Genomic DNA, 20,291 nt, shown 5'->3' with positions numbered 1-20,291 from the left:
CACCTACTGGCTCCTCCCAAAAACCGTAACTGAACGAATCAAATTCTTTTCCACCTTAAGTCTCCACATTTAAGCAATCGCTCTCGTAGGCTGCAGCTGGCAGAGGCAGGAGGCTCTGTCTTCCAGATCGAGAGAGAAGCTCATGGTGGGGGATCAGGGCATCGTCACCCCCGCCCCCCGGCTGAAAGGTCAGGCTCTGGGATCTGACAGCTCAGATGCTCGCTGGCTGCGAGCTCCTGGCCAAGCGCTTCCTTCGCAAAGTCCGTTCTCATCAGGGCGGCGACAGGAAGGGCCCCGGACCAGCGGTGGCTCTACCGACTCTTGACCCCCAATTAGAGTCCAGCCTGTCAGCTTCACGTCCGGGGTCACCAGGGTGTGTGGCGTGGGGGTTTGAGCCCAGGTCTCCTGTGTCCCAGTCCAGCCGCTCGTACCCTGGTGCCACTGAGCAGCCCCACCTGCCAGCTGCCCTCTGAGCCCGCCCGCTGCAGGGGCAGCCGCCCGCTCACCGTGGGGTGGATCAGGCTCTCCCGGTTGTGCACGGTGCCCCACGTGGCAATTCCGATGGTGACGACCTCTCCTTCGCTGTAGCTGCTGCTCAGGCTGAAGCCGCGCACCGCCTCACCCACCTGCTTCATGACGCCCGTGTGGGAGCCCCCAGTGATAACCCAGGCACCTGGGAAGGAGGAGGAGCCCTGGGTGCACCCTGCCAGCCAGCACCCCACGTGCCCCCGGCACTCACTGCCCCAGCTCTGCGGACCCCCTGCTCAAGGGCTCGAAACTTGCTGCAACAAGCCACAAGCCAGGGCCTCAGGGGAAGCGCCTCCACACCCCACCTCTGTGGCAGCCGGGAGCCACGATGCCCCACGTTGCTCAGCTAGGCGGGGGCGGGGGGCAGGTACAGGGACCCTATCTCCTGACTGCAGGCCTTGCCCCTTCTCCCTGCCCCCCGTGCTCTTGGGGACCCGGCATCTCAGAACCTTCTGCGAGGGCTTCTGTTTTGAAGCAACACCCATGGGGAGCCAACCAGAGCTGCGACTGCCACCATGAGCAAGCTGGGCACAACCGCAGGACGTGGGCAGACAGGGCTGGGCCAGTCTGACCAGATGCTCCCCACCTGGCCGGGGCCTGGCCTCGGTGACCCCGGGGGCCAGCAGCCCCGAGGCCCCAACTCTGCGACAGGGACCCTCCCGCCCACCGTCACTCCTGAGCTGAGCCCTCCCGCTCTGGGGCTACCTGTGGTCTGGGCCACCTTGACCAGGCCTCTTCGGAAGATGCTCTTCAGCCTGGGCTTCATGTGGAAGTCCTTGGCCCCACCCGTCACCGAGATGAGGAGGTTGGGGACATCCAGGCCCCAGTGCTGGGTCATGAGGTGGTAAATCACGCTGGGGGGGGTGTCCTGGGAGATTCGTACATACTGGGGGTGGGGGGCAGAGACGTCAGAGGGTCCTTGGGCAGCCCGCCCAGCCCCAGAGCCTGCGTCTTGCACTGGCCATGCCGGGAGCCCAACCCTGTGGGCAGTCACCTCACCCCAGCTCCAAACCGAGAGTAAAAGTGGCCATGGCTGCACCCACGCAGGACACCCAAGGAAAGAGAGAAAGGGGAGGCAGGGCCCCGGAAGACAGGCCCCCAGAGGAGACCACAGGCTCCACCCTTCGGCCCAGGACCCCCCACGCCCTCCCTGCTCGGAGAGGCCAGGTCCCAGTCCCCCTGTAAGGCCGCGCCCTCGGCGCCTCCTGGCAGGTTTCACCGGCCCCTGCCCTGGAGCATCCTCCGCCTCCTCCTCCGCCCAGCGCTGCCCCCGCCTCTGGTGCCCTGGGCCTGCCCTGCCCCCATGTGCAGAAGAGCGCCCATGCTCTGCAGAGGATCCCCCTGTCCGGCTAAGCCGGAGGGCCGGGGACAGGGCTCACGGGGGGCGGGGGGGGGGCTCACGGGGGCGGGGCCTGGAGACCATGCTGGCTCTGGGTCCGGCATCCGCCCCCCCGCCCCCAGCCCTCCCTGGGATCAAGTGGGCAACGTCTCAGCGACTCCGAGGAGTCGAAAGGAAAAGTCACTCTCAGCTAGCAGGAGGCTCGGGGTTCCAGACCCCCCAGGACTATCACCTGAGAGCTGCCCCAGAATCCTCTGCAGGCTGGTTTAAACAAGTGTGGCTGGGGCCTGACCAGAGTGTCTGGGTGATTTGCACATGGAGCCCCCACCCTCCCCTCCCTCAGCTGGGCGGCTGGGCTCTGTCTGGGGGGTTTCGGCCAGCCTCCCTGCCCCCCCCGCCCCCCCCGCCCGCCCCCCCCGCAGCCCAGGGAGTCCCAGCCACTGAGGGACAGCCACGGTGGGCTGTGGCCCACAGTAAGAGCAACGGGATGAACCAACCTTTCCCATCTTCTGGCCCAGGCCCGTGAAGACAATGTCACCAAAGGCGTCTGTCGGCATCTCCCGGACGTGCTTTTTCAGGTCCCACTCCTTGCTCAGGAAGGCGTAGGGCCGGGTGGCCTCCTCCAGGTGCTGCTCACGTGTGTAGCCGCACTCACACACCACCTTCCTGCAAAGGCCACACGGTCACCAGGGGTGACCACGCGCCCCCTCCCCCGCCTGCTGCGAGTGCCAGAGGGGGCCCAGTGGGGTCAGGACTTGCAACCCGCCCCCCCCAGTGGTAACAGGGCACCCCAGCCACGGAGCCAGTGGAGACTCGTAACTGTCATAAAAACAAAAGAGGAAAAAAAATCTTGAAAGTGAGAAAGGACACCTCACCTAATAGGGGAAAATAATTCAAACAAGGGATGTTTAATCAGATGCGAGAAACAAGGGTCAGAAAGAAGTGACACATCATTCTTCAAAAGACAAAACTACCAACCCAGAAGGCCGCATCCAGCGAATCATCATTCACACACAAAAGGGACGTCGCAACACACGCAGGTGGAAGAAAACTAGGGAATCCGTCCCCAACAGAGCGACCCCAGGAAGGAGGCTGGAGGAAGCTCTCTGAACAGAAATGAAATGACACAACAAGGCATTTGGGAAGATTGCAAAGGAAAAAAGAGCAATGGAAAGAGACACACATGGGTGGATGAAACACATTCTCCTCCTTCTGAGTTTTCTAAATTATGTTTGGTGGTCGAAGCAAAACTGCTCCACCATCTAACACGGTTTTCAGTGAACACGGAGGAAATGTTGTCACAGTTATACTATAAAGGGGGAAAAAAGGCAAAGTGTCGAAAGAGGGGGCTGTGTTTCCACACGTCCCTCCAACTGGTCATGTCAACGTCAGGAGACCGCAAGGGTTTATCAGCTGCTCAGTGGATGTCAGGCATGTGTGATCATTTACCCGTGCAATCTAACCCCTGCAACGACCTCTAAAAAAGCCATACCAAGAGCTATGATCAGAAACCACATAGGAAAATCAACACGGAATTGCTCAAGTAACTCACAAAAGGCAGCAAAAGAAAAACAGAGAGAAATGTAAACCAAAAAATCCAGTGGCAGCAGAGTTCCCGTGTGGCTCAGCAGTAATGGACCCGACTAGTATCCAGGAGGATGCGAGTTCGATCCCTGGCCTCCCTCGGTGGGTTAAGGATCCTGCACCGGCGTGAGTTGTGGTGTAGGTCACGGATGTGGCTCGGATCCCATGTGGCTGTGGCTGTGGTGCAGGCCGGCAGCTGCAGCTCCTAATCGACCCCTAGCCTGGGAACCTCCATATGCTGTGGGTGCGACCCTAAAAAGACAAAAGATAAAACAAACCAACAACAACAACAAAAAACAGTGGCAGATTTAAGTCCTAATATATCAACAGTTACACTAAATGTAACATTCTAAACACACTGATCCATGCCGCAGGTGCGGCCCTAGAAAAGACAAAAAAAACAAATAAATAAACTAAAAAAATAAGAAGACCCAGTTATTTATTGTCTACAAAAACCTCACTACGAACAACGAGGACAGAGGCCTGTTCACTCCTCGGCCACAAACAGGAGCCACCTTCCAAGAGGCACGACTCGCATGGATCTGAAAGGCATTGCACTGAGCGAAAAAGCCAGTCGCAAAAGATCACCTGGGGTATGAGTCCATTTATGTGACATTCTTGAAATGAAACAATTACAGGGAAGAACAGATGAGTGGTTGCCGGGGGTGACGGATCAGGGGAAGTGGAAGTGGCTGCAACCACTGGTGGGACCGTGCAATTGCTCTCGATTTCCTGTAAACCTACAGCTATTTCAAAATTAAAAGGTTTAAAAAAAACAGTGCAGGCTCAAAGCAGAAACTTCGGACACAGGAGGCATGTGTTCCCCAAAGAGAGCAACAGCCTGATACCACCTCTCAACCACTGCCTCCTCTCTTATCTTCTTTGTCTTCATGGCTTGAAGTCTTTTTCTTTTTCTTTTCTTTTTTTTTTTTTTTTTTTGTCTTTTTAGGGCTGCACCACGGCATTAGGGAGGTTCCCAGGCTAGGGGTCAAATCAGAGCTGTAGCCGCTGGCCTACACCACAGCTACAGCAACGAGGGATGCGGTCTGTGCCTGCGACCTACCCCACAGCCACAGCAACGCCAGATCTGAGCCGCGTCTGCGATCTACACCACAGCTCACGGCAACACCAGATCCTTCACCCACTGAGGGAGGCCAGGGATTGAACCCCCAACCTCATGGCTCCTAGTCGGATTCGTTTCTGCTGTGCCACCACGGGAACTCCTGAAGTCTTTTTATTTCTTGATGGCCATTCTTTGCGGTTTCAGAGAGCGAGGGGAGACAGCAATTGTTTTATCGCTTTACAGCTTGTTTAATCGGAATTCTACACGTTCTTTCAGATCCCTACTTTTGGCTGGTAACCAGTGACCTAGAAGGCTGGGTCCAGACGAGACCAAACCAAGAGTCTAAAACCAGGAGAAACCTGAGCCCGAGGACACGGGAGACACGACTGGACTTGGACAGAAAACGGGTTTCCTTGCTGCTTCCGGAGTGTGTGACCTCAGGGGCCTCTGTCGCTCAGCTTCTCCACCGTTAAATGGAGAAAATGCTTGAGCCCGAGCCGGCAAAACCGGGGTGGGGCCGCTCCAGGTTCTGGAAGGGACATCATTTATCAAATGAGTGCAGGCTGGCTAACCACGCAGGGGACGGGGATGGTTAGGAGCCCAACCCCTGTGCCCCAGTCCACCGGGCTCACTCAGGCTGTCCTTTTGCTACCCACGACCCCCAGCCCCACAGCTCAAGCCGGGCCCAGGACTGGAGCACAGCTCCGAGGAACACAGAGCCTGCCCCGTCCTCCTTCCTTCTCGGCACGACCCCCTAGGGAGGCTCGGGTCACTCCCAGACCTGAGGGATCCTGCAGAGCCCCTGGGGTGAGCCCCCTGGGACGGAGGGGAGAACTGGGTCCAAGGCGGTGACGGCAGTCGGGGGCCGAGGACCCCGCTGGTGTGTGGGGGCCCGAAGCTGCCCCCAAACACTCACGGATTCCTGACAGCCTGGAACAGAGGCCCTCCTTCCAGCCTCTCTTCAAGCCTCACCCACCCCCGCCCTGTGATCAGATCTTGAATGTACCCAAGAACTTAAATCTACCCAATCATTTCCAAGCCTGGCACAGAGCAGGACACGGCATTAAGACCGTTGGCCCAGGAGTTTCCATTGTGGCTCAGTGGTAATGAACCTGACAAGTATCCATGAGGATGCAGGTTCCGTCCCTGGCCTCACTCAGTGGGTTAAGGATCCAGCATTGCCATGAGCTGTGGTGTAGGTCGCGGATGTGGCTCGGATCCCATGTTGCTGTGGCTGTGCTGTCGGCTGGCAGCCACAGCTCCGATTCAACCCCTAGCCTGGGAACTTCCCTATGCCACAGGTGTGACCCTAAAAAGAGAAAGAAAAAAAAAAGACCGTTGACCCAGAAATTGAATAATCAGCGAATTCCCTCCGGCGCCCTCAGCTTATGTGGGCATAAGTGGGGCACCTGCCAGCAACGTGAGCCAAATGAGGAAGGAGCCGCTGCAGGCATCACACCCACTCAGCGCTACCTTGCGTGACGGCCCCTCCTCTGCAGACCCCCTTGGCGGCTCCTTGCATTAATCCTAAAACTGAGGAAGGGGCTTCTACAAGTTTCAGAGCCATACTCATCCTGGGCACCACCTCTTCAAAGCAGAACAGAAACACTGAACAAAGAGGGAGCCCCGTTCCCACCTCACATACAAACTGTACCCCAGCCCCCCCGACCCCTCCACTGTTCAGAGTTCAGAGGGGGCGGAGCCCGGGCCCCCCGCCAGATTCCGCAGGGACCATCCTCACAGAGCTCGGAAACCTGGGGCTCCTGCTGGGCGTCTGCGTAGCACAAGCCTCTTCTGCACTGCTCCTTTGCTGTTGCTGTTTCGCTTTGTTTGTCTCTCTAGGGCCGTACCTGCGGCCTATGAGGTTCCCAAGCTAGGGATCAAATCGAAGCTGTAGCCGCCAACCTACACCACAGCCCCAGCACCACAGGATCCAAGCCACGTCTGCAACCTACGCCACAGCTCACAGCAACGCCGGATCCTTAGCCCACTGAGCGAGGCCAGGGATGGAACCCGCATCCTCACAGAAACACTGTTGGGCCTTTAACCCACTCAGCCACAATGGGAACTCCCTCTTAGGCTGTTTTTTGTTTGTTTGTTTGTTTTTGTATTTTTGCTTTTTAGGGCCGCACCCACAGCACATGGAGGTTCCCAGGCTAGGGGTCAAATTGGAGCTATCGCTGCCGGCCTATGCCACAGCAACACCGGATCCTTAACCCACTGAGCGAGGCCAGGGATGGAACCCGCATCCTCATGAACCCTAGTTGGTTCATTAACCACTGAGCCACAGAGGGAACTCCCCTTCGGAGGCTGTTTTTACAAACCTGTTTTAAAAACGAAAACTGGAGACCCGTGCAGAGTCCTCTGCAGTTGCCAGAATAACCGGTGTGGACTTAAACTCACCACCAGCAGCACATTCGCGGTCAGGCACGCATCCCCATCGGCGATCATTCTCCTCTGATTCCCGATCACAGGCCTCCTCCGTCCTCCCCTCCAGGCCGCCCCTCCTCCCTGCCTCTTCAGTGCTCCGAGCTGAATGAGGCTTATCGGCCCAGCCGCGGTCAGAGCTCAGGACTCACAGAGAACCACGAAGCCACACGATCGCCACGCCCTCGGCACCCGGCATAAAGAGACGCCGAGCGCTGCGGGAGGGAGAGCCACGGCCCAGGCCCCACGGCGGAGGCCGGGCTGCCAGGGAGCGGAAGCAAGGCCCGGCCCGTGTGCCGCACCGCCCTGACCAGGTGTGCCTGGCGGGGAACCGCAACCACGGACCAACCTCTGTTTGCGGACTACATGGCATCGCTCCGAGCACCCCCGGCCAGAACGGACTCGGGGGCCGTCGCCCGCTGAGGGCCCTGCTCGGCTCAGCCAGCGCACGTGGGGACAGGGGAGGGGCCCTGAGCCCCGAGCAGGCCACTCACCCAGCATCCGACAGTTTGGACCTTTCCACGAAGTGCACGCACTCTTTCTTCTTGATGTTCTCAGGAATCCACGAGCTAAGGTTTGCTTGCTGAGGGTGAGGAGGGCACTTTGAGAGCCAGGGAATCAAATCAATACTATTCCCGCCCCGCCTGTGCCCCTGACACACCCCCGGCTTCTCCTCACAGGGTGGGAGCCCTCCACCCACCCACCGGAGGCCCGCGGGTGTGGGTCCAGGGGGCGCAGTGAGCCTGGGGATCCGGCCTCCTCCTGGGCCCCTGGGAACACTCACAGCCCTTTACAGTTTTGGGGGGCAGAGGTGGCCCGTGTCCTGCGGGCCGGAAGCTGGGACACCCTCTTCCCACCCAACCTGGGGGGCTGGGACATTCAAGCGTCTCCAACACAGGCCCGCCCCGGGCTTTCTGTGAAGCCAGCGCAGCTTGGCAGGTGCCCCGGTGCCCCTGGCGGCTATAGCACCGGACATCATCCTGCCATGTGGGCGGGGGGGAGCTTTCTGTGAGCTCCGCCCAGGTGCCCAGGGCTCGCCCAGCGCTTTCCCAGGGACCAAGGACAGGGCTGATCCCCGGGCACAGCCTGGCACTGAGGCTCTCTCCCTTTAGTCCCCTCTGCTAAAGGGCCTTTCTGGTCTGGTGTCCCCAGCCAGGCCGCATCCCTTCCCTCTGTGGGTGCTCCGCCAGGGCCCCGGGGACCGGCAACCCGGAACCTACTTTTTCGCAGTTGTTGAGGAACTGCGGCCTCCTGTTCCTGCAGAGGCTGCTGTTGCTGCGCCGGAGGTTGGGGACCATGCCCATGGCGGCGACCCCCCCAGGCGGCCCCCCAAAGCCATCCTCCTGCCGGGAGCCAGCTTTCCTCAGCGGCGGCGGCTCCATCCTGATGACCTGGCTCCCGCGCCACCACGTCCTGCTCCCCCCACTGCGAGGCTGAGGGGCCGGGAGGCCGGCTGGGGGCTGCTGCAGAGGAGCAAGGGAAGGAGACGGCTGTGGCCTCGCATGGAGCCCCGTCCACTGGCCGCTCTGCACGTTTTCCCGGCTGCCCGAGTTCCGGCCCCGCCGCAGCCCCGGGCAGCCTGGGCCCAGGTCACCCAGAGGGGCCCTGGAGGAGGAGTGCCGTCCCCACCCCAGGGCTCCCTGTGGGCCCATGACACCAGGAGCCACCATGCCCAGGATGAAATCCCATGGTGTCACCTCATGTTACCCCAAGTTGTCACCCAGGGAGGTGCTCCACAGCCCCGGCTGCTCCAAGGGTGCGAACAGGGCCGCCTTGGGCAGAGAACAGGTCACGAGGCCCCCCTCTCTCTCCAGCCCTGAAGCCCCTTCTGGCCGCGTCCCCTGCCCCACATGTGATGGTCGCGGACAGACCTCCTTTCTCTGCCCGCTGCCCCGCAACAGGCCGCGAAGGCACACTGATTAGCTTGAATGAAAGCGACTTAAGAAAGGACCAGGGCCTGAGGGACGCTCTGACCCTCTCTCTGTCCCCGAGAGCAGGACGTCATCTCTCGTGGGAAAGGCGCCCTCCCTGCACCTGGGGTGGAGGGACCCCCGCGTCGCCAGAGTCGGGGATGCGCGAGGAGCCTCACACACGAGCCCCATGGCTTCTCTCACTGACTACAGCCCAAACCCTTCAGATCCGCCCCTCACTGGCACCCGAAACCCAAGGTCTTTGTCAATTCCCTGCAAATTTACCATTTTTTTTTATCTAAAAAGTATAAAAGCGGCCTGCTTTAGCAGCTCTCAGGCCCCATTTCTGTGGGGTCTCCATGGGCGTGAATTTGAATTAGTTTCTTTTTCTCCTGTTCATCTGTCTTGTGTCAGTTTTACTATTAGTCCAGCCACAAGAACCCAAGACGGCCAGGCGGGGGGGGGACATTTTCCCTCCTGACACCATTCCTCCAGCTGCCAGACGTGGTCAGTGTGCTGCGGGGGGAGCGAGACACCTGCCCAGCCCTCACCTGGCCCCCCTGTTCCAGCCCCTTCAAGGCCACTCAGCTCGCGCAGGGCACTTGGGGTACAGCCCCACCTGGTCGCTGGCACACAGGGCTCTGGCACCCCTGCTCCCTGCACCCTCGCTCCTGCCCCTGCCCCAGGCAGCTCTCTCCCCACCCTCGCTCCTGGGCCAGGTCGCTCCCAGAAGAGAGGCGCTGAACCTCCCACATGAAGGCACTAGGAGAACGTGGGTGCCGGGAGTGGGGCTGCGGCTACAGACACCTGCAAATGCGGAAGCAGCTTTAGACCCGAGCAACGCGCAGAGTTGAAAGCGTTCAGAGGGGCGCGAGAAAAGCCTCCTTGGCCGTGGACAGACAGAACAGGTCTGGGGAAGCTCTGAAGGGGAGCAGGGCTGCAGAGAGAGCCTCAGCCTCCTTAGACCTGAGTGGTGGCGGGCCGAGTGCTGGCAGAAACGTGGACGGTAAAGGCCATTCTGATGAGCCTTCAAACAGAAACGAGGGCCACATTATGGGAAACGGGAGCCAAGGCCAGCGTGCTATAAAGTGCCAACGAGCTGGGCGGCATCGTCCCTCTCCTGGTGCTTTGAGGAAGGCAGAACCTGTACGTGAGCAGACTGGGAAGCAGGCTGAGCAAACAGTGAAGCAATGAACGTGCTGGAAGCACAGCGCGGCTGCTCTGGAAGGCTCACCGCAAATGCAGCCGAGGGAGAAGACAGACAGACGGCCTTGCTAAACACAGGGGATGCAGAGCTTTGCAGACGCTCAGCCTCCGCCTGACACTGAAAGGAAGGGGAAACCCCTTCAGGGAGGCGGTGGAGGGTGTGGCAAGCTTTGCTAAGGATGGAGGGAGGCCGGGCGCCTCAGAAAGCTGGGAGCGATTCATCCAGCTGGGGAGACGGTCAACAGAAGCCGGGGCCCACGTCCACCGCAATGGAAGACAGAGCCCGAGGCACCTGGGGGACCGGGGCGCCGCCCTCCCATCACAGTGCCACAGTGGGTGGGCAAGGGGGACAGAATGATTCCAAAGGAGGGGGCCTGCGGCCCCGCACCCTCCCACCGGGCTCAGCTCCCCCAGTCCAGCACCGTGCTTCTCCGCAGCCCCGGTGGGGCTCCTGCCAGCCAGGCGTGGCCGGGGCAGCAGCACCCGCACAAAGCTGTCTCTGCCACCGTGAACACTGCACGGCTGCTGAGAGGCCCAGCAAAGCCACGGGGGCAGGCTGCCCCAGATGGTAGAGCCACTGGCCCGTGATTCCAGCCCAGTCGAGTGCAGAGTGGGCTGCGGCCAGCAAAGCCACAGGGCAAGACCACCCCCCCACGGGCCTTGATGCCTTAGACGTGCTCAGCACCTGCTACCCTTCCTCCTCCCCCCGCCCCCCGGGAAGGGGACTGTCCACCCACACCTGTCCCTCCACTGGCTCTGGTTTCTCAGGATCATGGCTGGAGAGGGATCTGCCTCGGGTGATGTCGCCCGAGCCTCCCCACGCCTGACCCCACACCTGACCCCACACCTGAACTAGGAGCGACTTTGGGCTTAGCCTTCGGCGTGGACGCTGGAACGAGTTAAGATTTGGGGGCTGTTGGGCTGGAGCGAATTATCGTGCATGTGACAAGGACATGCACTTGGGGGTCCAGAGGGCAGAATGCTATGGTCAGACTGTGTCCCCCTAAAATTCCTATATCAAACCTACCCTCAAAGGAGATGAGGTTTGGAGAAGGGGCTTTGGGGGGCAGTTAGCTCATGAAAGTGCAGCCCTGATCATGAGCTCAGTGTCCTTATAAAAGAGGACCCCCCCCCCAGCTCCCTGCCCCTCCCGCCACGGGGGGCACAGAAGCCAGGCAGCCACCCTCATCTCAGACTTTCTGTTCCCAGAACTGAGAGAAATAAATTTCTGCTGGTTGTAAGCCACCAAATAGGGGATTCTGTTACAGCAGCCACACGACAGTGAGGCCTGTGTGGCCTTTTCAGGGCCATCTACTGTCTCTACAGCAGCTCGCCTGGCCTCATAACCGGCTTCTCAGGGAAGCAGATGAGCAGGACATGTCCCGGGTGACAGAAGAGGAAAGCGAGACACCGAAAAGCTGTCAATGGCACGGCTAGCCCACAAGGGGCCCTGGGCTAGAGGCGGCTCCCGGCTCCCCACTCCCTCCCCGGGGCCCAGGCCAGCACAGAACCAGCAGCAGAAGGATGAGCGTAACGGGCTTGGTCTCAAGAGACTCAGGTGCACTTGCTCAGATTCATATTTTTCAGACAGTTGCCCATCTCAGCACACCCATTAGGGTCCTATGAAGATTTTCGCAATCCCAGCTGCCCACAGGTCCCTGGGAAAGGCATCAACCGCCACCCCGCCCACCCACCACCCCACCAGACTCTGCAGGGCAGCGCCAGGAACCACTCCCCTGCCCAGCTGCCCGAGGGACACTGGTCTGACCCTCCCCTTCCCCTGCTCCCCCGCCTGGGGTCCCCCTCCAACGGTCTAGGCCCTGGAAGAGTCCAGAAACGTGGGGCTGACCATCCCCCCAAACAACCTCTTCTGGGGTTCTTCTCTCCCAAATCAACATCCATCACTCTCTTCACCTAAAAGCAAATTTTACAGCTAAAATTCTCCGTAAGCGACTAGCACAGGCGTGCTGAGAAAACTCTAAAAGTAAATGACTTTGAAGGAGAGAGACTCTGACGGCCGGCCAGACAACACAGTCCTGCCACAGGCACACCTACAGACCACCTACAGCACGGACCCCTGCCAAGAAGGCGAAGCTGCCGTCCTAGAGGGAGGGCACAGCGGGGTCACACTCCACCCAGCCCAGAAGACTCACCAGGAAATGGAGCCAGGGACTGCCTGGGCCACACTGGCTGCGGCCGGATGCGAACCCCTCGGCACTTCTCTAAACCTGGCAACTGCGCGCTGCTCCAGCATCCTCTGAAGTCTGGGCTGTGAAAGCTCTGTCCGGACTATAAATAGCCGCAGGCGGGTGAGGGGCAAAGGAAACATCAGCCACAGAAGTGGGCCGGGAGGTTTTGGGGGGCGGTGTCAGAGCAAGAGCCGGAGAGGGCCCGGCCTCTGACCCTCCCACCTCGGGACACGGCGCCCCGACAGACCGCGCCCAACCCTGCCGCAGCGCCCGCGCCGCAGCCCAGCGGATGCCCGCACCCCAGGCTGCAGCCTGGGTCCCTGCGCTCCCCCCGCCCCCTGCCCCGTGCACGCCCGCGGCACCCCGCACCTACACCCCAGCGCGTGCCCGCGCCCACCCTCTGCGTCCCAGCCCCCACCCCGCAACCTGCACTCACCCCCGACCCCCAGCCGCGCCCCAGCTCCCGCGCCCGCACCCCAGCCTCCGCTCCTGTGCCAGCCAGACCCGCGCCCCTGGACCCTGGCGCAGCCTCCCCGCACCCGCCCCCCTTCCTGCGCCGCCCCCGCTACCTGAGTGTCCTACATCCCTGGCGGCGCGTGTACCTGCCTGGAGAAGCCCGCGCCCGGTGTCCCTCACGATGCAGCGCAGGACGGCCGCCCCGTCCCCGCGCCGCCCGGCAGCGCGCTCTGCGTCACGTCCCCGGAGAGCGCAGCCCGCATCGTGCCGCGGCCCGAGCTGCGCGGTCTGTCTCCCCAGTTCCCCTCCCGAGGGGCTGGCGGCAAGCGTTCGAGTCCGCTGCAGCGGTCCAAGTCCTGACCGCATGGAGAGGGCCAGGCTGGCGAGGGGCTGTGTCCGTCGGGGCCTGGGGCCTGGGTGAGCCACCTCCCCACCGGCCTGCCCCTGCCCTCACCCTGCGGAACCCAAGGGCAGGAGTCCAGCCCCTGTAGTGCAGGACCCAAGGGGGCAGGAGGAGCGAAGGGCGCGACCCCATCCACCCTGGCAGGTGCTGGCCTGGGGGGCCCACAGCTGCCTGACGCCCACCCTGGCTGCAGTGACTCACCGTCCTCCTGGCTGGGGGACCGAGGGGGCTGAATTCTGACTCTTGAAAAACCGATGGCAGCTTTCCCTAAAGGTCCAAGCCCTGCAGGATGCAAGTCTCACCCCGCAAAGGCCCTCTCCTTCCCGGCCGCCACCCCACACGGCCCCGTGGCGGCTCCTGGGCCCCTGCTTAGGGTCCAGGGAAGTGAAGAGGGTCCTGCTGCCTCTCTGGTCCCAGGGCCTGGGGCAGGGGTGCCAGCCGACCCCTCATTTCCTCTCCTGGGTGCACTGACCTAGTGTCCAGACTCCTGCCCAGAGCAGCCTCCTCTAGAAGGTTCTTCTCCCACCCTGCAACCCTGCCTTTCCACGAAGGAGCCAACTGGCAGGGCCCTGGGTCCATCAGCCAAAGATGGCCCGTCTCACTATCCTGCCACTGGGGGGCTCTCGGCAGCTTGGGGAAGATGTCAGAACACATCAGAGCCCTTTGTATGGCACTTGAGCGTTTTTTCAAGACACTGTGATACACGTGAAGGCAGCTGGAGCCTCTCCTCCAAGGCAGGTGGTGCCACGGAATTAAAGCACAGCATCAGGGGTATTAGGCCACACTGCCCTGCAGGGTCCCACGCCGCAGGGAGCACAGCCCTCGGCCCGTCACAGCCGCACCCTCAGAGTCCGGCCAGCAGAAAGCGCTCAGCCAGCGGCCGCTGCAGGACTCTGCCTGCTACAAGGACGGTCACGGGCCCAGGGACACGTCTCAGACCCTGGTTAACAGGCCAAGGAAGCAGAGACCCACCCGGGGCCACAGCTGGTAGTTGGCAGGTGTGTCCGCACGCTGACCCGGTGCTCCTCCCCGATGCCCCTGGCCTGAGGGCCACCTCATGACCAGAAGCATTCCGAGGGGCAGTTCACGTCTCAGAGACGGCAGTAACTGCAGAGCCGCCCGCAGGACAGGCGCCGGCTGGCTGGCTTTCATCCCCAGGTATCCCAGGGCCTCCGTGAGAACATGGCCGAGGGTGAGGATGTCAGGAATCAGGCTGCTGACGAAACTTCCATGCCCATGCGGCCCCCGGGGGCCTCCTCCCTCCCAAAGAACCACATGTTTCACAAGAAGGCCGTGTTCCATCTGCCAGCGCAAGAGCCATTATGAAATGGCCTTTCCATTCAAATAAAAAGCAGGAACCATAAAGCACAAGATCAGCAAGTACCCATCTTGACTGAGGGGTGTTTCAAGTTCAGACAAAGGAAACGCCGATGGGAGGGCTTGGTTACAGCGCGGACCTCGTGCCCGGGGAGGAAGGCCCAGCTCTGGCAGCAAGAGAAACCACAGTCGCTGAAAAAGACGGGAGCTGGCAATTGGCACCGCAGGCTCTGGTCACGAGTAGCACAGTGAAGCCGGCTGCCAGCTCCTTGGAGCAGAGGGGGGCAGACGGGGAGTCGGGGGCTGGGGGGCCGAGCCTGGAGCAGGGGCTGCAGACTTTTTCTCCGTGGTCCAGATGGCAAACCTTCAGGATTCGTAGGGGATGGTCTCCAGCGGAACTGCTCACCTCTGCCCCTGCGGCCAGCAAACGGGCCCTGGCAGAACGCAAGCACGTGGGCCCGGCCATGTGCCAGTAAAGCGTTATTTACAAGAAGAGCCAGTGGCCGAGTCTGGGCTGTGGGCTGTGGGCTGCTGACCGCTGGGCTAGAGAGAGGACCAAGAGAAGCGGGCTCCGTGCGGGGGGACAGCATCGCTTTCCTTCACCACTTCATCTCCAAAGTCAACAGATGACCTGCGTTCTAGAAACATCAGAAGGGGAGTTCCTGCTGTGGTGCAGCCGAAACAAACACGACTGGTATCCATGAGGATGTGGGTTCGATCCCTGGCCTCACTCAGGGGGTGGGTTGGGGCTCCTGTGTTGCTGTGGGTGTGACGTAGGCTGGCAGCTGTAGCTCTGATTCGACCCCTAGCCTGGCTGTGGCCCTAAACAAAATAAAATAAAGTAAAATAAAAAGGACGGCCAGGGGATAAGTGGGCAAGGTGGCACTGTCCAGGAGGGTAAAGGCTGTGGATGCCCCGGGGCTGCGTGCCTGCTCAGAAAGCTCTCCCAGGTGGCCTGTTCATTCTGCAGGGACAGTGGTGAGAACAGACCTGGAGGAGGTCCCCTTGTGCCTTAGCAGTAACAAGCCCAACTAGGAGCCATGAGGATGCGGGTTCAATCCCTGGCCTCGCGCTCAGTGGATTAAGTATCTGGGGTTGCCATGAGCCGTGGTGCAGGTCACAGAGGTGGCTCGGATCCCCCGTTGCTGTGGCTGTGGCATAGGCTGGTGACTGCAGCTCCAATCTGACTCCGAGCCTGGGAACTTCCACATGCCACACGTGGCTCTAAAAAGCAAAAGAAAAAACAAAACAAAACAGGAACAGAGCTGGAAAGGACCCCCGACAGTCAAGACGCTGTATAACACGAGTACACAAGGCTGTTCTCTTACACAAGTTCGTTCTGTGGTTTTGTTGGGGAACCACTGCCCGAAACTGCCCACCCTGGCCAGGCACACTGATAACCACTCAAGCAAGCTGGTTCACAACAGGAGGTCCCCAAAAGGAACATGGTGCTGCCAGCCGAAAACTAAAAAAAACAGGGGAATTCGGGAGGGGCCCAAAGGAGGGAGGAGACACCATAATACGTCCCACCAACCTCCCAGAACCCCCCACGGTGGAATCCATCTTGGCTGAGGGCACGTGCGCCACCAGGAAGGGCCTCGAGTTGGACCAAATATGGGCCGAGCGAGACCACCGGCCAAAGACAACTTGGAAACACCCCATTCCTGTAAAACCCGAGACTACCAGCCACGGGCAGAGCAGTTCTCCTGGTTTCCTGACCCTGCCGCTCGCCCCCCAGGGGGCCCCTTCCCAGGAAAGTCTTTTTCTTTGTCAGCACGTGTGTCTCAAAAATTCATTTCTTTTTTATTTATTTATTTATTTATTTATTTATTTAGTCTTTTTGCCATTTCTTGGGCCGCTCCCGCGGCATATGGAGGTTCCCAGGCTCGGGTCAAATCAGAGGTGTAGCCGCCGGCCTACGCCAGAGCCACAGCAACGCGGGATCCGAGCCGCATCTGTGACCCACACCACACCTCACAGCAACACCGGATCCTTCACCCACTGAGCAAGGGCAGGGATCGAACCCGCAACCTCACGGTTCCTAGTCGGATTCGTGAACCACTGTGCCACGACGGGAACTCCCAAAAATTCATTTCTGAGTGTTAGACAAGAGCCCACACTCGGCCCTGGAAGGGGGCCCTCTTCCTGCAACAGTTTGCCACAGACTCCGTCAGTCCCGGCCACTCTCCTCACTGGCCACGGTCACCTGTTGGCAAGGGAGGGCAGAGGGGCTCATTCTTTCACTTAGGTGACCCCTGCCGAGCACCCCCCCCGAATCCCCCACATCCATTTGCAGTCCTTGCAACCCAGTGGGGGGGGGGACTTCTCCCCCCAGCGGACGATGAGGGAGTGGGGACTTGGGGACCTGCCAGAGCTGGCTCTAAAGATACCTGCTGACCATGCGGCAGGTCAGTCAGCCAGCCCGCAGGCCTCTCCTGAAGCCTCTCCACGGGCAGACCCTGCCTAGGGGCTGGGGCTCCAGGGAAAAGAGGAGCCCAGACTCGCCGGCTGGGGGAGAATGACAGAAGCCGTCTCGGGCCGTGCTCAACAGTGACGAGTTCAGGGGCGCAGGAGCTGGAGGTCACCGGTCAGTGTCAGGGCGGTGGGAAGGCCTGGCTGAGCAGGGCCCGGAGGAAGAAGCGGGTGGAGCCAGAACCACCCAAGGCATCTGGACCAGGGAAGGGCAGGCACAGAGGCCCACGGCGAACTCAGGCCAAGTGTCTGCGGATCAACAGGAAGGTCATGAGGACCGGCGGGGTGTGTGCCGGGAAGTGCGGCGCGAGCCGAGGCAGCCGGGGCCGGATAGCACAGGGCCCCTGAGCGGGTCTCTCAGGTGGGACTCTGTGCCCCTGGACCAAACCACCGTGCGTCCCCGGGTGTGGCACACAGCCTCCGTCCCAGCCACGGGGCCACCCCATCTCTGACCCGCCAGCCCGCAGCAGGCTGGCTGAAGACCGAGGCTGGTGGCCGTCGCGTGGCCGAGGCCTCGCCCTCTAAGGCTGTCCCGTGCTCCGCCTGTGCTGGATGCCCCGGTAGCCCCGCTGTGGGCGTGGGGTACGGGAAGCTCTGCCCCGCGGGGCTCCCCGCCCAGGGCCTCTTCTAGACCTTGTCCCCGCATCTCCGGTCTCCTCTCAGGACGCCCGCCGGAGGGTCGGGCCATTCCTGCGCACCAGTGAGTCCACACAGAGCGGAGGAGCAGGCGCCCCCTGTGGGGGCGGGACCCCCGGGCTCTGGCTCACTGCAGGTCTTGCTAACATGCCAAGGCTGCGAGGCACGTCCTCAGGTTGTTCCCACAGCTGTAACCTTGAGACCTGAGGAAGCTCACCCTGGACCAAGGTGAGGATTGCACCCTGCTCCTTCCCAGTCCGTGTGCACCCTGTGGCGTGGGCGGTGAGCATCCCCCGAGCCCCTCACACCACTTCTGCAGAACTTGGGGGTGGGGACTGATGCCGACCAGCCTGGGACTCACAGTCTCCTGCTGGCCTCTGTGCGGGAGGCTGGCATCGTCCACTTTCTGCCCACCCACCCGCTGATCGCAGGAGCCCAGTGTGGCTAGAGGCACTGGCACAACAGTGCAGGTGGCATGGGGGCTCTGAGCCAGCTGGGCTCCAGCTTGCTACACCTTTTGCCTCGCCCTCCTCGAACCCGGCTCCACTCTCTTAGGACGGCTGCTGGGCCCTCTCACCTCACGGCAGGACCCGGCATGGATGAGGGGCCCCGGGCAGGAACTGACTGATAAACCCGTCACTACACTGCCCGTCCCAGCAAAATACAGCACATGGGATGCTACTGTATATGCAATTGTGTAGGGACCTGCTGTACAGCCTGGAGGAACCTGCCAAAGTGCTATGATAACCTAGGTGGGAAAAGACTCCGAAAGAGAACGGATGTGGGTACACGCATAACGGAGTCACTCTGCTGAAGAGCAGAAATGAACGCCACGGTGTAGATCAACTCGACGTCAACCACATTTTAAAAAAGCAAAGACCCTTTCCACGCTGCCCGGACAGGGTCGGTACGGCATGGTTCTCGATTCCCACCGTAACTGAAAGGGAAACGGTCACGGTGGCCAGAGCCCTTGATGCAAATGAAAGAGGAGCAGGTCCTCCAATCCCCTGCAGCAGGGACCCCCCCGAGGTGGCGCTGACCCGGACGTCCAAGTGCAACCGTCCGTCTACGGAAGGAAAAGCGACGGCTTCTCATTCATGAATCTGAAGGGGACTTGGGAGAAGCGTCTGCTGGCAGCTTGTGCCACCGTTGCCATTGAAAACCCAGCTCATGTCAGTATGAGATCCTCCAGGACCACTGGCCGTGAGCTGGGCTCAAGGTTGCTGTTGCCCCTGGAGCCACTCCTGTTGCTGCCATTTCACTCCTGGAACCTTCACGAACCACGTCCAGGCAGCCTTCTGGGAACCAAAACCTCTCCCAGCTGACCACCAGCCTCTCACAGGGACCTCTTAGTTCACCTGCCTACCAGTGCTCTCTGTGACAAGCCTCTCCCCTGTGCTGTGTGGACATTGCCACCTGGGCAGCAACAGGGGAGCTCACCCGTGGGTCTGACGTGGTGGATGGTCCCCCGGGAGGTTCTGCACGTGCCTGCGTGGCATCATCTCCCGTGCACGCCCACGGGAGGCCACGCCTGACCTCTGCTTCCAGAGAGATCCTGAAGAGATGGGAGAGGAGGAGCAAGAGCAGCTGAGAAGGCTGCGACCAAGGAGGCATTTCAGGGTGAAGGGACCGCTGCAGCCCCAGGTCACCGCTACTCACCTGTGGTGGCAGATCGGTGCCTCCGTGTCCATCCGGCGGTTCCCTATACTAATTCTGAATGCTTAGCCTGCCACTGAAGACTGGTCTGCAGCTCCCACTGCTCAGGCCACCAAGTGGGTAGGAACAGCCACTGAGGGGTCTTGAGTTCTTCCACAAACTCTTAAAATAGAAATGGGTGGATGGAAAGTCAACAGTTTCTAAAATGAAAAAAAAAAAAGAAAAAAGAAAATGCAGCAGTTGTTAAACTACGGTGCGAATGCTTCTCTTTTTAGAATTCCCTGTGGGCTTCCTAAGGACAATGGCGGTGTTGGATGGGATGGGAGACCCTGCAGCAAAACTCCACTGTCCCCGCTGAGTCATGACCCCTCCCCACAACAGAGGTCCCTCCAACAGGGAGACCCTCCACAGCCCTGGGCTTCGGATGTTGCTGTGACTCCGAGAAAGCGATCGTTGACCTCTGTGAAAGAAAATGATGATTCTGACCAGTTGGTAAAAGCGTAAGGAAGACGTTATTCAAAATTATTGCAGTGAGAGGAGAAAGATAGCGCCCAACTCCAATTCAACAAAGACGGAGGGATTTATGGCCAAGGAGCATGAGAGGCCAGTGGGTGGAAAGCTCCTGAGAGACTTGACGGGTAGGGGACTGAGTCACGGACTAGATTCCGCGGGAGAGGGGGGACGAAGAACGCATCAGATGTCCGGGGTGATCGGAGATGGGGCGGGGTGACCAGCAGGATCTTTGCTGAGACCGGGCTGGGCGGGCCAAAGCCGGGACCCGGGCCGTGGGGACGAGGTCCCAGAGGAGGCCGACCTCGGTCTCGTCCCCACCAGCAGTCTGAGATCCTGCATACCTGTCCTAGCGCCCTCTGCAGGCAGCCCAAAGAACTTGACTTCTAAAGCATTTAAGTGCCGTGAGGGCTCCCTTCGGGCTGGCCGGTACCTTTGGCCCCTGCCTCCTTTCCGTAAGTGCCGAGAGGAAGGGGTCAGGACAAGTCCTTTCAGCTCTTTAACTCTTTGTAACCCGGGACAGTTAAGAGCCCATCCCCCCTGACGCTCGGCGAGGGCGGTGGGTCCCCAACCCCGGCGCGGGAGAATGACGTCA

The 20,291-nt window shown here is 60.6% G+C and overlaps 1 protein-coding gene and 1 long non-coding RNA gene across 10 annotated transcripts in view; both read right to left on the bottom strand.

Moving 5' to 3' along the window:
• The window catches only part of TRPM2 (transient receptor potential cation channel subfamily M member 2), a 50,537-nt gene extending 38,079 nt beyond the window's left edge, over positions 1-12,458 (bottom strand). Inside the window, exons 1-6 of one of the 6 annotated variants that reach the window (XM_047797916.1) lie at positions 12,211-12,458; positions 8,162-8,404; positions 7,436-7,524; positions 2,365-2,533; positions 1,234-1,414; positions 507-673 (exon numbers count right to left, since the gene is read on the bottom strand). In XM_047797916.1, coding sequence (XP_047653872.1) covers positions 507-673; positions 1,234-1,414; positions 2,365-2,533; positions 7,436-7,524; positions 8,162-8,323 — 768 coding nt within the window. In that variant the 5' untranslated portion in view covers positions 8,324-8,404; positions 12,211-12,458. The remainder of the gene's footprint in view (positions 1-506; positions 674-1,233; positions 1,415-2,364; positions 2,534-7,435; positions 7,525-8,161; positions 8,405-12,210) is intronic. The other 5 variants (XM_047797914.1, XM_047797911.1, XM_047797912.1 and 2 more) reach the window with 5 other exon arrangements.
• A 4,019-nt stretch (positions 12,459-16,477) lies between these two features.
• LOC125137051 (uncharacterized) lies at positions 16,478-20,282 on the bottom strand. 4 transcript variants are annotated; one of them, XR_007137376.1, is made up of 4 exons: positions 20,130-20,282; positions 19,190-19,386; positions 16,813-19,085; positions 16,478-16,628 (listed from the first exon to the last, which is right to left on the bottom strand). It is a non-coding gene; the product is annotated as an uncharacterized LOC125137051 (long non-coding RNA). The 4 variants fall into 4 exon arrangements; XR_007137370.1 differs by having other exon boundaries at positions 16,478-17,143; positions 18,971-19,085; XR_007137367.1 differs by having other exon boundaries at positions 16,478-19,085; positions 20,041-20,282.
• Positions 20,283-20,291: the final 9 nt, after the last annotated feature.

Source organism: Phacochoerus africanus, chromosome 1 (assembly GCF_016906955.1).
Source record: "Phacochoerus africanus isolate WHEZ1 chromosome 1, ROS_Pafr_v1, whole genome shotgun sequence".
NCBI classification, from domain to species: domain Eukaryota; kingdom Metazoa; phylum Chordata; class Mammalia; order Artiodactyla; family Suidae; genus Phacochoerus; species Phacochoerus africanus.
This window is presented reverse-complemented; position numbering and strand designations above follow the sequence as displayed.